General features: G+C 40.4%; 1 protein-coding gene across 7 annotated transcripts in view; it reads left to right on the forward strand.

Annotated features, from left to right (window-relative positions):
* Window positions 1–17,920, forward strand: part of GHR (growth hormone receptor) — a 268,372-nt gene that overhangs the window by 104,102 nt on the left and 146,350 nt on the right. For 2 of the 7 annotated variants that reach the window (XM_047731509.1, XM_047731501.1), the window contains exon 2: window positions 16,510–16,593. The exons of 4 other annotated variants lie outside the window; for them this stretch is intronic. Coding sequence is in view for 2 of the 3 variants with exons in the window: in XM_047731501.1 (XP_047587457.1) it covers window positions 16,510–16,593 (84 nt within the window). In the remaining variant the exon portion in view is untranslated. Of the gene's footprint in view, window positions 1–15,499; window positions 15,522–16,509; window positions 16,594–17,920 lie in introns of those variants that run through there. One more of the 7 variants, XM_047731502.1, reaches the window with a different exon arrangement.

Genomic DNA, 17,920 nt, shown 5'->3' on the forward strand with positions numbered 1-17,920 from the left:
CTCTAAATTACTTTAATTTGCTTCTCAAAGTCTTATTTTAAATGGATAGACTTTGAGTTTACATGGATTAATTTGTATGTATGGTGTCAAGCATGGATCTGTTGTTATTCCATACTAAAAGCAAGTTGCCCCAATACCATTTACTGAGCAGCTCCGTTCTTTCTCCCTTATTCGTACTGCCTTCTCTGTTGTGTAGCAAGATCTCACATATGCTTTGGACCTTTCGAGACTTTTTTTTTTCTGTTGATCTCAACTTTCCTATCCTTACCAAGTACCATGCCATGTAAATAGTGTACTTTATAATAAGCCCTTTTTTTCTTGTACTGCATAATAGTGAGAATGCTTCAAAAGTTTCATTTTAAGTATGCCATTATGTGGAGATTTTTGGGTGACGTGTTTTTGTCATATTCAGAAAACCCTGGATTTCTAGTTTATTAAGAGTTTAACATAAGTGTTAAATTTATAAACAGAGGTCTTCTGCATGGCAAAGGAATCATTTGATTACTTAGTGCTATAGATTATATTGCTGGAGCTTCCTGATCCTGAACTATCCTTACATTCCTTGTCTAAATGTTACTTGAACACGATGTTTTATTGTATTCATTTTTGGGTCCCTCCCCCCAGAAAGTCTTAAAGCATATTTTGGCAGACTTGCTTTTTATAGGTATTGATTTAAATAATTACTTTTCAGAAATGTTTCTTTGCAGTGCTAAAAATACAGAGGTTTTTCTTTCACTTTTTTTCAAATATAGTTATTAGCTAGCATTAAAGATTCTCCTTTTCTGCCTATTGAGAAAAAACATCCACAGAACATAAGTCTATAACATCTCCTCTTTCTATTCCTAAACTATGCGATTCCTGTCACTTTTCTAAGAGTATGATTATAGTCAGCTTCTCTCTTCTTTCCTAGAGTCTGTCATAGTGTGATCTTTTCAGTCCTCCCCAATGTGGTTCCCCCGCCAACCTGCTGATTTTTAAGGCAGCAGAAGGCTGCAGTGATGACATTGTTTGTGTTTACCCTATACCCATGTATCCATGCACCCCCCAAGTCAAGCTGCTCACTGCCACATAAAGCAACATTAGTGTTTCCATTTGACACAGATTATCTCTCCTTCTCCCCTGCAAAGCAGAAAATCTAGCACATTTTATGTGTTTGAGATAATTTCACCTATTTTCCTTGTTTTTCTTGTATAAAATTTTCTTTCACCTTTTTTGACCAGTAGAAAATTTGGCCCACATTTTTTTTACAAATAATATTTAGTTGAATTGGCTATCCGGTTTTACCTTTGTTTTTCCTCACTATTTAGTCATCTAATAAATCCATATTGTGTGTCTTCTATTGGTCTGCCATAGTTATTGGTGCTTGGAAATATAGCAGTGAACAGAGTAGACAAAATCTCTGAACTTACATAATTGACATTGTAGTAAGAGGAGATAAAGAAAAACCAGTAAATAAGTAAATGTATGACATATCAAATAAAGGTAAGTACTATGGAGAAAAATGAGGTATTAGAGTTATTATTGATCTAGATAGTCAGGAAAGAACTCAAAGACATAATGATATTTTAATGGATACTTGATAAAAGTCTGGCTGAAAAGTATCCCAGGCAGAGGGAATAGCATATGCTGTATGAGGTCTTCAAAAAACATCAAAAAGTCCACTGTTGTTGGAGCAGAGGGTTAAGGGAGATCAAGTAGTTTTTCAGACCACTGTAAGCACTTTGGCATTTACTCTAAGTGAGATGGGATGCCCTCGGAGCAAAAAACTGACATGTTCTTGTTTTAGCAAAACCTTGAAGCGTGGCTTATATATTTGAGGAAAAGGTTTCAAGACCAGAAGCATGTAGACTAATTAAGAAACTATTCTAATAATCTGTATAACAATAATACAATTATCTGTATAATAATCCAGATAAGAAATATTGGTGACTTGGATGAGGGAGATAGAGATAGTAGGAAGTGATCACATTCTGGATATAATTTGAAGGTACATCTGAGAGAATTAGTTGATGGATTAGTTTTCATAGTATGACTGAAAAGCCTGAGAATCTGGAAGGATGAAGGTGATATTGACATGAAATGACCAGGACTGTGGAGTGAGCAGGTTAAGAGGGTAAAATCAAAAGTTTGGTTATAGATTTCTAAGTTTGAGATTCCTGTCAAACACCCAAAAGGATTATTTAGTCAGTTGGATTATGAGCCTGTAGTTTGTATTAAAGTTAAGTCTTTGGAGAACATAATTATACAGATGATATTAATGACATATTACTTTATGAAATCACCTAGGGAGTAAGTATAGGTAGTGAAAACAGGGAGGGGGTAGTATTTCGATGTTATGTGGTACCAAAGATGAAGAGGCAACAGCAAAGTAGACCAAGAGGGAACATCCAGTGGGGTGGGAGAATCAATGGAGAATAGTGTCCAAATACCAAATTAAGGTAGTATTTCAAAGATCATCCATTATGTTGTATGTTAATAACTCAAATGAGATGATTAAGAAGTAACCACTAGATTTAGCGATGTGAAGTCATTAGTGGCCAGGACAAAAGCTATTTCATCAGGTGGTGGAGGTTAAGGCCTGGTTTGCATGGGTTTAGGAAGGTGGACAAGAGGAATTGAAAATAAGAGTCTAATGCAATTCCTTTGAGAAGGTTTGCTTTAAATGGGGAGCAGAGAAATGGATTAATAACTACAGGGATAATAACTGGAATCGTTAGGAGAGAACTTTTTTTAAGATTGTTTATTTATTTGACAGAGATCACAAGTAGGCAGAGAGGCAGGTGGGGTGGCGGGGGAGCAGACTCCCTGCTGAGCAGAGAGCCCAATGCAGGGCTCAATCCCAGGACCCTGGGATCAAGACCTGAGCTGAAGGCAGAGGCTTTAACCCACTGAGCCACCCAGGCACCCCGGGAGAGAACTTTTTCAAGAAGACTTTCGGTGTGTATTTTAAATGATTTGCGTCTTCTTGCAAAAATAGTTCCTTTAGTCACTATTTAAATTAGAATCTTGATGTACCTTGGTGCCTCAATCGGTTAAGTGTCTGAGTCTTGATTTCAGCTTGGATCATGAGATCGAGCCCCATCACTCACTCCATGCTGAACATGGAGCCTATAGAGATTGTCTCCCTCTCCCTCTGCCCCTTTTTCCCCAGCCCTACTCATGCTCACTCACTCTCTCTCTTAAAGACAAACAAACAAAAAAAGTTAGAATCATTAGGTAGTAAACTCTGTTTTTATATGCCCCCCCTTTCCCAGCCCAACACAAGACTTACTGATAGTTTAGCTAGATAGCAAATTCTAAACGGATGATTATTTCTCTAACACCGAAGGGTTTTCATTTATATTTTGGCATTTGTTGTTGCTGAGGGAAAATCTGGTGCTGGTCTGTTTGAATTCCTTGGTGGATAATCTGCCTCTTATTTGAAGTCCCTTTAAAGAGTTTTTCTTTATCCTGATGCCCTATTGTGGATTTATTTTTATTTATAATCCTCAATAATGACTGTGGGATTTGAATCCAAAAACTCATTCCATTCTTTTAATTTTATGAAATCATCAAGAATAACCTTTTCCAAAACTGATTCTTGCAGTTGAATTAAATTCTCTCCTTCTGGATCTCCCATCATACATGTCTTGGAACTCCTCAGTCTGCCCTCCATGACTTGTAATTGCTCTTTCACCTTTCCCAGTACTACGGTCTTAGTTTAAAAAATAAATAAATAAACCTACCATTGCAGTTGTTGGCATAGAGGAGGAAGTTGAAAGTGAAGCCTACAGTGCCATGTTGAGCAACACAAAGTTTCATGTGAAGAAACTGTCTTAGTCCCCTCCCCTCTCATCTCCATTCGTCTTAGTTTGTTTTGCCTGCTAGAACAGAAATCCCATAGACTGAGTGGTTTATAAACAACAGAAATTTACTTCTCACAGTTCTGGAAGCTGGGAAATCTAAGATCAAGGAAATCTAAGATCAAGGTCAGTAGATGCTATGTTTAGTGAAGGCCCACTTCCTGGCTCATGGACAGCCATTTTCACTGTGTCCTCACAGAGTGGAAGCTGTGGGACCAGTTTTGTAAGGGCACTAACCCCATTCATTACCTGATCACCTCCTGTAAGGCCCCACCTCCAAATATCATCCTGAGGACAAGATTTCAACATACGAATTGGAGCAGGGGGTATGAACATTCAGCCCTATAGCACCATTCTATTTGTTTAAATAAGCCTGCAAACAAAGCTGGGTTTGACCCACTAAAATGATCCTGCAGTGTAATAGGTCGCGACTCACAGTTTGAAAAACACTGAATTGAATGGCCAGTAATAGGAATATGAGGGAGTATTAATTAGTGCAGCCGTTAAATTTTATATTCACAGTTTTTGTGGGGGTTTTTTGGCAGGGGGAGGGTGGTTGGGCAGGGGGTATTATGTTCCTTTAGCCAGGAAGGAAGAGGTTGCTTCCATGTAATTCCGTGTAGTGGGGATTTACTGTAATGACATCAGATCTCTTTTGGTGTGCATAGCCATTCTCGGGTATCTCTCAATACATCATGGGTCCTTCATGGGTTCTTTTATAATGTCCTCAAGCTCCCTATCCTCTTAGTTCAGCTTCTTCAAGCTGATAAAATCTGTTCGGGTCACCCAACATTTAATGTCAGGTATTTCCTGTTGGTCAGCCATTGATATTAGGACCTTATTCTCAATCTAATCAATGCGTATTAGCTAAGGCAGGTTGATTTCATTTGAATCCACAAAGAATTGCTAAAACCTGTATTTCCTACTTAAAAGACACTAACATTAAATGAAAAAAGAAAAAACAAAAACAGAGACAGCTTTTTGTATAGGGTTTGTTTTCAACTGTCTTTAGACATTCTATTGGAGAGAAGTATTGTGCATTTATAATCAGAAGAATAAAATTGGCTTCGGGGAAAACAGTCATTTTGCACACCAGCCTCATGTACTCCTACTCTTGATTTAGCTTACCTTCTTGGTACAAATATGAAGTGTCTGTGAATAAAATTGTGTTTGAAGCCGAAAGCCTAATGCTTGTCCCAGTAGCACCATTTCAGAATACACTGCTCAGTGTACAGTTTGGTTTGGGGGAGGTGGGTGCCAAAACTTGGAAAAATATAACCCACTAATAGGCCAGCCTCCTTTTCCTAATTTCCTACCCTTTCCTGCTCTTCTTTATATAACCAGTATTTATTATCTCTTTTTATTAACTTGTGGTATGGAAATTTGGTTTGGGATAGTGTGGGATAGAGTATCCCTTGTTTTCTTTTTTTTTTTAAGATTTTATTTATTTATTTGACACAAAGAGAGATCACAAGTAGGCAGAGAGGCAGGCAGAGAGAGAGGAGGAAGCAGGCTCCCCACCGAGCAGAGAGCCCAATGTGGGGCTTGATCCCAGGATCCTGAAATCATGACCTGAGCTGAAGACAGAGGCTTTAACCCACTGAACCACCCAGGCACTCCTCCCCTGTTTTCTTATTAGATCAAAATATTTCGGTCTGGGATGGCCATTTAGATGGCCTTAATCACTCCCCAGATAAAACCATTCACAAGTTCTAAAGTAAAAAAATGCTTCTGGTTCCAACACACTAATAGGATTTATAACTCACTTAAAAGAAAAAAGGGGGGAAAAAGGAGGGCCTGGTTCTTCAGACTCGTAAAAAAGCCCTATCAGAATGTTATGCATTCAGGTAAATTTTCTTTCTTTGTAGCCATTAAGGATAAAATCCCAGCTTGTGTTTTGATATAAGTCCTGTGTGATTACTCTTTCCAACTCTACTCTTATAGTTGAACCTAAAAAAAATAGGTGAAAATGAGCTGGTCAGAAAACCACTGGCTAGTTGATGCTTTGCCAGTGTTCAAACGCACATTATCTGTGATCCAGCTTCACAGTGAGTTCCAGAAGTGTTCCCCAAATCTAGGTAGCTCTCATCTGTGTATTTGGTGACCCAGCACATCCATATCCAAGCCAGCAGAGTGGAGAAGGGGAAGCAGAGGGGACTGTGTTTCCCTGAAGGAAGCCCTGGCCACTCCCGCTCATATCCTTCCAGCCAGAACTGAGTCACGTGACCAGAATTCGCTGCAAGCTTGGCTGTGACATGTCTTCTTGTACTGGATTCTGTTACTAATTGAAAGAGTGAGTGACTGTGAAACACAACTAGTAACTATGAGATCACCTTATAGACTGTGGAATGAATCCTGTGGACAAGGAAAGTCATTTGAGTTTTATTCCAAAGGGTGTTGTAATCATAATTGTGTCTCAAAACTTAATTTTTGTGTGAAATATAGATTGGTGGGAGCTTCGTGGGTGTTAAGATGACATTCCAGTCCAAGTGAGATGAAATGGCAGGGACTTGGTGATAGCAATAAGAGGATAAAGGGGGTGAAATGAATTCAAAAGTTGCTGAAGAGGTCATGCTGACAGATTGTAATGGGGGCCAGGGCAGTGGACAGCCAGGGGGCTCCTTGGATTCTGGCCTGTGTCGCAAATGCCGCCGGAACACCAGGTTGAGGAATGAAGTGTTCCTAGAGCCCTGAATTCAGCTTCGGAAATGTGCTTTAGAGACCTCGATCAGGCTGTTTCTGCACGTCCAAATATGATTTCAAAATAAACTAACCCCCACCTCACAATCAGTGAGACTCCTATCTAGTCATTGTTAATTAACCTATTCAAATGAATGTTCCACGGTGAGGGTTTCTTTTATTCCAGGGCTTTGTGTGGATGACATGTCACAGGAAAGCCAGCCCGGCAGAAGGGGGCCTTAACCAACAAAAGGTCTTGCTGATTCTGGCTGTGGCAGTAAATCAGGAGCAGCCTTCCTATGTGGAGAGTATGGCCAGGGCTGTTGGTCTCACACAGGAATGTTGGTCACGTAACCTTGTGTTTACCATGACTCAGCCCACCCTCAATATTGGCAGTCATCAGGATTGTTCTAACCATGTGAGGAGCAGCAAAAAATACGGAAAGCTCTAGAACTAGAAAGCAGTCATTTTGTTTCTTGTGCTGTGTACATCATTCACTAAATGTTTAATGTTTTTCTCCTTTTGTTAACCTGTGATTTTTTTATAGAGACACCTACTTCCCTTTATTATAAGCTAATTAAAAAGAAAAAAAACACGTGATCCAAGTATTGCATCCTCCTGTCCAGTCAACCAAAATATCCTATTCATGAGATAAATACCCGGTTAGTAAGTAGGCAGTACTGACCATTTTCTAGTCTACTGCTTTGCACGCTGATACTATGGTTAAACATTTACAGTTAACATGTTAAGATTTCCGATGGGCACTAATGTTTTGGAATTCATTCTTCCTGCATTTAACAGATACTCAAAGTCTACACCCCGAGCACTTGGGAGGCTTCCGTGCACTGTGAGTGGAAACAGCGGATGGACGCCTCTGCCTCCGAGAGCTGTCATTCTGGCGCTCCTGAGAGAGGCCATGGGGTTAGAGGTGGTTACACCAGTCATTCTCTTCAGTCTGTCCAACTCATAGTCTTTGTCAAATTCTAATGCTTGGCTGCCTTCACTTCTGATCCGGCTGGCTGGCTCTGCTATGATGGTGTGATGGGTCTCATGAGGCTCCAGCCCGGGCTGGCCTTCACTGCAGTTGGCAGAACTCAAAGAAGTTCTGGGCAAAGTTCGATCGGGGTGGGGATTGTTATGTGAGGCAATGAGTTGTGTCCTTTCATCTACTCTTTTGGTACCAGGGGTGTGTGTATGTGTGTGTGTGTGTGTGTGTGTGTGTGAGAGAGAGAGAGAGAGAGAGAGAAAGAGCAGGAGAGAATATAACCGATTTGGGGAGGGTTTTGCCATAGTATGTAAGTGAAAGCAGCAAGACTGAGAAGCTAAGCATTAAGACACGCCAAGTTGTGACCAAGAAATTCACCATATTCCACCTTCAACCCTACCTTCTCCGACAGATTTTAACCAAATTAGTGTAATACGGTCTGCTTGTACACATGACTGAATGAAAAAGGAAATTTAAACACTTCTTGCTGTAGAGCCCGGAGGAAACCATACGAAAATCCAGCTTCCATTTCCAGAATATCATCCGGACTGTTGGTCAGTGTGCCTTTCTTGTTAACTTTGATTAAAAGGCTGAGAACTCATTTATTCCACAAATGGTTCATCATCTTGTGATGTCGATACTGTGACATGATTTATGGCAGAAGTGTGGAGGCATAGGAGGGTGAACGCTTACATTTCAGGGGAGTGTAGAAGGCTTCAGGGAGGCGAGGATGTTGGAGCATAATTTTTAAGTGTAAGTGGGTTTGTGATTTGTCTGGCAGCAGCCTTGAAAGTAAGGGAAGATAGACTATGAGGGAGGCTGTTTCAAGCGTAAAAAAAAAAAAAAAAAAAAAAAAAGAGGCAGTGGGGTTAAGATTGGGGATTAAGGCCCGAGGAGCTATGTTCCACAGAGAATTCTGAGGCAGAATCACTCTCTCACAGCCTCAAGTTACCGGTGAGAAGGGATGGTGTAACCAACGCGTCTAGTTCAGGTAGCTGCAAAACCTCCTTTTATCGAGCAAGATAAAGAACTGTGAGGAATGAGGCTTGTGTTCTTGAGGCTCAGATTGGGGGCAAGTAGGAGCCGCTGACTTCACTTTGGACAGCAAATACTTTAGTTGCTTACGGGCACCCTAAGGTAGCATTCCCTGTGCCTGAGGAACCCACTCCTCTCTAGTTCTTTAGTGTTCACATGAGGCTCCATGTAAATTGCCACCCTGGGGATTCCCTGGAGCTTTCCTTCCTCATTGGGAAGTAAAGTTTTCATTGGTAACATGATCACAAGTGATTGGATATAAAAAATTCATCTGAATCCCTTCTCAATTTGAAAGATGAATGTTGTATTGCTGTTCTACAAGATGTGAAATCATTGAAATTGCCGCAACAGATTACAGTAAAAGGTATTGAGGTGTTTGTTTCTTTGATGTTTTGGTAGGTGGACAGTCTCTGGGAAATGGTTCACAGTTTAGCTTAGCCTGCTCGTTCCAGGCATCATCCACCAGCCGAATGATTTAGGAGAAACATGGCCAGGTCATTGAACTTAGTTTCCTGAGTTATGCTGTGGTGGTCCCATCGAGTAGTAAACAGAAGGCTCCTGGGAGTTGAATGTTTAATTCAAAGGACTGAAAACAAGCTCTCCTGAGCCAAGATGTTAGATATGAGGACATGTTACAAAAATAGACTCTACTTCCCCCTTCCACACCACCTTTTCCTCCATAAAACACATGCTGCTTGTCCTTCTCTTCCCACATCCACTTCTGTTGTAGATTTTTACCTTGGTCTTTGTTTACCTTCTCATTGACATTTCATCTGTTTTTTAATTCCCTGGTTAGATCTGAGGTTGAGATGAGAAACGAGACCAGCAAACTGATTAAGACAGGCTCCCTCAGTCTTTCTCACTTTCCCTGAGATCATCTCACGTCCAGGTTTATGTGTTCAAAAAATAAGTTGCATCAATTGACTGAGAGGTGATCAGACTCTAGGGGCCCAGTTTATACTAGCCAAACTTAAGAGATGGGCCAATATACCGGAATACCTATTCATTCATTGATTCTCCATTTCCACTGTCAAGCAATTTCATTTCAGCTGGTTATTGTATTAGTTTTTTAGAATGACTTCAGGTAAGAACATCACCAAACTCTGAGAGATTATTGTAGCTGTTTCTGTACTGAGACATTCTTATAGGCTGATTAAAGCAGTCTTGTCTAGGGGTAGTTAAAGGAGACGAAGTCACAGATTACATACTGTCTAATTTTTTTTAGCATTCCTTATCCATAATTAATTGATTGGACTAGATTGCCTCTCAAGTCAGTTTTGTGGGGGGTTTTTTGCCTATAATTATTTTTTCCCCAAATTTTTATTTAAATTTGAGTTAGTTAACATATAGCATAATACTGGTTTCAGGATTAGAATTTAGTGATTCATCACTTAAATATAACACCCAGTGTTCATCACAAGTGCCCTCTTAATGCCCATCCCCCATCTAGCCCACCCCCCACCCACCTCTCTCCATCAACCCTTACTTTGTTCTCTGTCGTTAAGAATCTCTTCTGGTTTGCTTCCCTCTCTCTCTTTTTTTCCCTTCCCATGTGTTCATCTGTTTTGTTCCCTAAATTCTACATATGAGTGAGATTATATGGTATTTGTCTTTCTCTGGATGGCTTATTTTGCTTATTATAGTACACTCTAGTTCTACCCATGTTGTTGCAAATGGCAAGAGTTTGTTCCTTTTCATGACTAAGTAATAGTCCTATGTGTGGGGTGTGTGTGTGTGTGTGTGTGTATCACATCTTCTTTATCCATTCATCAGTTGATAGACACTTGGGCTCTTTCCATAGTTTGCCTCTGCTTGATAATGCTGAGATAAAAATCGGGGTTCATGTACCCCTTTGAATCTGTGTTTTTATATCCTTTGAGTAAATACATAGTAGTGCAATTGCTGGGTCATAGGGTAGTTCTATTTTTAATACTTTGAGGAACTTCCATACTGTTTTCCAGAGTGGCTGCACAAGTTTGTATTCCCACCAACAGTATAAGAGGGTTCCCCTTTCTCTGCCTCCTCACCAACATCTGTTGTTTTTTGTCTTGTTCATTTTAGCCATTCTGACGGGAATGAGGTGGGATCTCATCATGGTTTTGATTTGTATTTCCCTGATGATGAGGGATGTTGAGCATCTTTTCATATGCCCATTAGTCATCTAGATGGCTTCTTTGGAGAAATGTCTATTCATGTCCTCTGCCCATTTCTTAACTGGATTATTTGTGTTTTGGGTGTTGAGTTTGGTAAGTTCTTTATAGATTTTGGATACTAACCCTTTATCAGATATGTCATTTGTAAGTATCTTCTCCCATTCTGTAGGCTCTTTTAGTTTTATTAATTGTTTCCTTTTCTGTGCAGAAACTTTTTATCTTGATGAAGTCACAATAGTTCATTTTTGCTTTTGTTTTCCTTGTTGTTGGAGACATGTCTAACAAGAAGTTGCTGCGGCCGAGGTCACAGAGGTTGCTGCCCGTGTTCTCTACGAATTTAATGATTTCCTGTGTCACATTTAGGTCTTTCATCCATTTTGTATTTATTTTTGTCTTTGGTGTGAGGAAGTGGTCCAGTTCCATTCTTCTGCATGTTGCTGTCCAGTTTTTTCCAACATAATTTGTTGAAGAGACTATTTTTTCCACTGGATATTCTTTCCTGTTTTGTTAAAGATTAATTGGCCATACAGATGTGGGTTCATTTCTGGGTTTTCTATTCTGTTCATTGATCTCTGTGTCTCTTTTGTGCCAGTACCATACTGTCTTGATGTCAAGTTACAAATTTCTATGCTCTGTTAAAAAGCCCTTCTCCAGTTGGACGTGTTTCAATGGTGACTTGATAATAATCTTCCTGATTAACATTTAGGAAGTCAACCTTGGACTCTGTTGTGGACTTTTAGAGATTGTATTAGTTTTCTTTTGTTTCCCTGACCAATTATCATAAAAATATTGGTTTGTGACAACACATATTTGTTACCTCACTGTTCTGTAGGTAAGATGCATGAGTACAGCGTGCATGGCTCTGCTGCATTCTCTGCTTAGTGAATGCTGAAATCAAAATATTTTTTAAGGCTTTATTACCTTCTGAAGACTCTGGGGATGAATTTGCTTCCAGGCTTCTTGAGGTTGCTAACCCATTTCATTCCTTGATGTCGGAGGACCATCTTCTCTGTTTCCTAGCTCGCTGTCCGCGAGGAGCCAGTCTTTGCTTCCAGCGTCTGCCTGCAGTGCCTCTCACGCTTTCTGTGGCGCCCCCTCCAGCAACAGCACATCAAATCCTCTCAGATTTCTCATCTCTCTGACTTCCTCTTTTTCCACATCTCACTGATTACTTCTGCTTTTATAGGCTAATTACATAGACTCACTCAGTAATCGAGGGTAATCTCCCTATTTTAAAATCAGTTGATTAGGAACCTTAATTACATTTGCAGAGTTCCTTTCGAGAAGTACCTAACTTAGTGTTTGAAAAATCAGGGGTGCTCATTTTGAGGGGACCTCATGAGTAACACTTTGAAATAATGTTTTATCATTCCTTGAGTGATCTTATCTGTGAATGGCTGATTTCATCCATCATGTGTATTCTTTATTCTTGCCATTTCATGGGGTAATATGTTCTTTTCCTACCTTTATATTTAGTATTTCAGCCACTTGGCAAAGAAAGTCCTCTATTGCAAAAATTACACTTATTGGTTAACTAAATAGGAAAGATTGATTTTTTTTTTTCCCCCTCTCCCTCCACTCAGCTGAGGAAGGCTCCCTGGGGCGTCTGAGCACTGTTTCACAAACTGAAAAATCCTCGTACATTTGCTTTGGACTAGGTCAGTGATTCTCAGCCCTAACTGCACTTTGGAATCACATAACAAATGTTAAAGGATTAATACTTAGGCCCTACCACAGAGATTCTAATTTATCTATAAACCTGGGTCATGTTTTTTTAAGTTCCCCACATGGTTCTAATTTGCAGTCAAGGCTGAGAACTATTGATATGCTCCAAACTTTCTGTTTTGGAGATAAGGAGGCCAAGCCTAAGGGTGAGAAATGATTTACTTAAAGTCTCATAACTAGGGACAACACTGGTGCTCTGTGCCAGCTTTGTGCCCCAAACAAAAGGTTTATGATTTAACTCGATGTAGGTTTCAGTGCTCAGTAATTACATGCAAAATGAATGTGAGAGTGTCACAAGCAGCAAGGGAGGGTAGCAAGACTATTTCTTTCCAGGACTTGAAGAATTAGACCTTGCAAAATAACTGTTTAAAGGTCCCTTCTCAGAAGCTGCTCATGAGCAGTAATAAACATGGATACATTCTGTCCTAGCCAGCGAGCTGGCCGCGTGGACATCCACAGTGTCTCCATGTCCCAGGGTTGCATGCTCCCATGTGGTCACCATTTGGCTGTGTGTGACTCTGGAACACTTAAAGTCTGGTTAGCGCCTGTTGTGATGTGCTGCGTGAAATACACACTAGGTTCGAAGATTCTGTATGAAAAAAGGAGTGTAAAATACCTCAATACCTTTCATATCACCTGTAGGAGGAAATGATCATATTTTGGATATATTGGGTTGAATAACATATACAATTAAAATAAATTTTATGTATTTCTTTTTTTTAAGATTTTATTTGTTTATTTGACAGAGAGAGAGAGATCACAAGTAGACAGAGAGGCAGGCAGAGAGAGAGGGGGAAGCAGACTTCCTGCTGAGTAGAGAGCCTGATGTGGGGCTCCATCCCAGGACCCTGAGATCATGACCTGAGCCGAAGGCAGAGGCTCAACCCACTGAGCCACCCAGGCGCCCCTATATTTCTTTCTTAATGTGGTTACTAGGAAATTTAAAAGTACATACATGGCTAGCCCTTGCTTCTCACATTATATTTCTGTGACACAGCACTGTTCTAGAGGGCATTTTCTATTCAAGCTGTTAATAAGGAGCAGTCCAAGTCCAAGCCATGACACCTCCCATGGTCTCGAAAAGTGAAGTGGTTTCGTGAACACTTCCTGGAGCTGAGATGTAACATTGATCTGCCCAATGTTGACCATCTATCTGGCAGCCAGTCAGTCTGGCCAAATAGACTTCTTTCTCTTTATACATATAGGCTTAGAGGAGGTGGGGAAGGGGGGGAATACTTTGCCCAAGTCATGGAAAGAGCACACTTTATAGCTCTTAAGTAATGTACCTGAAAGTTGACCAGGTGCTCTTGGAGACTCTGAGGCCTAGAGATGAATCTTAGATCCCTTGAGCGATACTCCTAAGGAAACTGCTGTGTCAGCATTTATGAATTATGACTGTGCTTGACAGGTCCAGAGCACCGAAAAGCTGTGGTGTCTGCCCCTGTCCGTAATTCAAATGCAGACCTTACTCCTTCTCTTTTTCTTACTGTCTCTAGCTTTTCCTGCCACGCTGGTACCCACCTAATCACATGCTTAGCCTAATTTCACATTTGTAACAAAGCATGGGAAGGGGAAGGCAGGCCTTGGAGACGTCAATCATGGTTAACTATCTGGGGGATTCGCTTAACTCCTCAAAGTTCCTCTACGCTTTTACTTTTCGGTTTGAAATGAAGCTGTCTTTTGCAGGGTCTGTATAAACTTCAAGGGGAGTGTAAGACCCTGGCCGACTTATTCATCGGGCAGATTTTAGAGTAGGCGTCTACCCTGGGTCAGGCCCAAGGCTGCTTGGTGGGGATTCAGTGAGTGAGTGAGTGAGTGAGACACACCTCTTGGCTCCCCCACCCAGCTGCTCACAGCTGGAAGGACAGGCGCCTGTCATGCTTTCATTATACCTCACAGCATGGGATTTGCCTTATCACAAAATCATCATGGGATGGGGTGCAGATGGGGCAACTGAGGCCCACAGTGATAAGCGACTGCCCGAGTTACCGAGTCAGGCCGTGTTGGGCTGGCTGGCACCTGGGCACGGGGTGGCTGACTCCCTCTCTAGAAATGTTTCATCCAGAAGATCACATTGCCTCACTCTTGGTTTCTCAACTTGTTTACCTTACAAGAACAAGTTCATTTTGGACTTGATAAAAGGAAAGAAGAGTTTCTCCCAGTCCTTGCTCTGTATGTTATCCATGCCTGCTAGTAGCTCCTTTTAGTGCGCTGTGAGTTATTGTACTAAGCATTGTCAGATTACCATCTCATCGAGATAATAACGTTTGTGTTTGAAGACTTCATTCTATGAGATCATGTCTTCAATAGTTTATGTATTTCCTATTAAATGAGGGAGAACAAAGCCAGCTTCCATCTGAGAGTTTGAAAGAAACGCCAACGTCTTTGACTTTGGTTAAGGCATATTCCCCATGTTCTATATGATTTATCACAGTAATTTAAAAAAATAGATTTTAAAAAGAGCCACTTGCAGAAAGAGAAACAGCAGAAATTCAGTAAGAGGTTTGCTTTTTCACATTCTGTGTTGGAAAAAAAAAAAAGACTTGGTAGGTGCAGTGATGTAAAGTATGCGGTAAAGAGGAACATGCTGTTCAAAGAAGCACCGATGCTATTGACTTCTCTTTCATGGGATCGTCACTCTTGCCTTGTGAATTGGTGGGCGCGCCACGCGAATCAGGCTGGGTGGGTCTGGTGGCCGGCCAAGAAGATGGTTGCTCCCGTGGGGTACGGCAGAGTGCCACTGAGTCCTACTGAACTCCCACAGAATGCCCCATGTGCTGAGAACGACCACTCCCGGCAGAATACCCATGCACACCAAAATGGGAGCAGTACTGAGAATTTAGTGCCCAAAAAGTCAGTTTTTGTTTTTGTTTTTGTTTTTTAACTTCTCCAGAAAGGAAGAGATGAAGACCTAAATTCCTATATTCCAGCTGCCTTTTGTATTCTCACAGGGAGAGTCCTAGCTTCAAGCCAAGCGTCTTATCACTGGATTTCATCTTCCCAGTTTTCAGCTCTAGAGATCCATGATTCACAAAGTAAATGGTCTGGACCCAGTAACAACAGCGTAGCCTTTTCTTAAAGCAGATGGGATCATCATGACAGGTGAAGTCGGCCTCTAGATTATTTCCTACAATTGGGCCTCTGTTTCGAAGGTGCATAATTGCCCATACACCTAAGCAAAACTGAGTAACCTTCCTGCCTTAGCCTAGGAGACATACACATTACATTATGATGATTCTTCCTTTTCCTGGGACCCTTAAGTGATATAAGTGCATGATTGAAGAAGGGAGTCTTTCTTACATGTTGTGGCCACCCAAGAACACATTTGCTGATTGCCTAGGCTTCCATGTCATGGTATATAAATGAGGGCCCCCCTCCCTATCCACCCCACGGGAATATTATAAAACATCATCTATTTATTACTGATATCAGAAAGAATCTAATAACGTATTTATTGGATAGATGCAGAGGGCATGCTAAATGTTTTGAATAAATCATCTCATTTAATCTCCTCTTGATTTTCCTATGAAAAAGGTAATAATATTCTTATCCTCATATTAAGGAAAAGTAAACAGGCTTGGTAAAGCTAGGATTTGAACGTAGCTCTCTCCGACTCCCCAATACATGCTCTGAACCCCAAGCTCACTCTCTGTAAATGAAGATCAAGGATGGCATTTATGGTAGAGGCTGATGTTAATTTCTAAAGACTTGGGAAAGTGTCTGTCAGTGATCATTAACTAAATATGGTCAGCTAACCGTGGAACAGATGGCATCAAATGAAATCAAGTGTCCAGGGTTCACTCAGTGGTACTGTCTCTTACATCTTCTGTCAATGTCAGCAGATTGCCTCATCTCTGGACCTGTTACCTACATGGAGCCCAGATAGCATCATTCACTTCCCCAGCTGCTGGTGTGCTGGGTCGTTTGTACTGGCTTGCAAATCCACGTTCATTGACTTCAGGGAATCCAGGGTCGGTGACTCGGTGACTTAAAATCAGCCTTGGTGGAGGTTTTTACACCACGGAGACTGGTAAATGATACCAATCATCGTCCTCTCTCTGTCTCTCTCTTTCTCTCTCTTTAATTCCAGAGAGACAGTTGTTACACATTTATCAGTGCATCACTGCCTATGACTCAAGGAGAGATAACAGTTGGAATTGTCACCCTTCTAAAGGTAAACAGAGGCATACTGGGTACACCCCCTGCAAAAAAACCCTACAAATATAATCATGCCTAATTCTTCAGTCCCTATCATTCTGCATTCCGGATGAGCTCTTAAAATGTAACTGTAAAGATTTTCTATGTCATTAGAAGTACAAAATTTTAGGGGTGCCTGGGTGGCTCAGTCAGTTAAGTGTCTGCCTTCAGCTCAGGTCATGATCCCGGGGTCCTGGGATGGAACCCTGCATCGGGCTCCCTGCTCAGTGGGAAACCTGCTTCTCTCTCTCCCACTCCCCGTGTCTGTGCATGCTCTCTCTGTGTCAAATAAATAAATACAATCTTTAAAAAAAAATACAAAATTTCATATTATTATTTGTTACAAAAACATATATGCCCACTATAAGAGTTTAATGATTCTGAATGCAAGTACAGACATACAGACCCTAAAATGAATATATATATATATATATATATCTCAATATTGTCAATGAGAAATACAAAATATAATGCAGGCCATATACATGATTTTAAATTTCCTGCTGGTCATGTTTAAAAAAGATAAAAAGAAATAGGGATTGTTAGTTTTCAATAATATGTTTCTTTAACCCAGCAATCCAAAATATGAGTTTAACTTATAGTAAACATAGACCTTGTTGAAGTATTTTGCATGTGTTTTTTTTGTACCAAGCCTTCAAAACCCATGTATGTTTTACACTTACAACGCATCTTAATTTGAATTCTAAGTTTGCATCAGAGATACTTGATCTGTTTGGATTTAGTAAAAATCCACAGCTGAAAAACTAGATTCATATCACAACCTGTTTCAAATATACTTAGTTAAATGCTTAATTAAAATACTTAATTAAAATTACATAAAAATTTAGCTTATTTAATTCTTCAGTTGCATTAGCCACATTTGCAGTGCTCAGTGGCCACTGATGATTGATGATAACTGAATTGGTCACCTTGGGTACATATGATCTATGTTCTAAATGTTTTCTAAAAAAGGAGATTTATTATATATACTACTTCTAAAGGCCTTTTTTTCCCTCATACATTACACATTTAAAATAATTTCCCATCCTGTACTCCCCACAGGATCCTGAGAAAGGAAGAAATGTCAGTGAAAGTAGGTATGTCAGTAATGTCTGTGAACTTTTTCTCTCTCCCTAACTGGAAAGAAAGAAATTGACCTAAGGCAGTTTGGATCTGACCAATTTTCAAATAAACAGCACCATAAAAAGTGGGTAATAACATGAACAAATGCAAACTAGTCAAACACATGCCTGGTACTAATTAGAATGGGTCATTTCAAATACCATTTTGGATTTGCCTGTTTT

The sequence above is a fragment of the Lutra lutra genome, chromosome 5 (assembly GCF_902655055.1).
Source record: "Lutra lutra chromosome 5, mLutLut1.2, whole genome shotgun sequence".
NCBI lineage: Eukaryota > Metazoa > Chordata > Mammalia > Carnivora > Mustelidae > Lutra > Lutra lutra.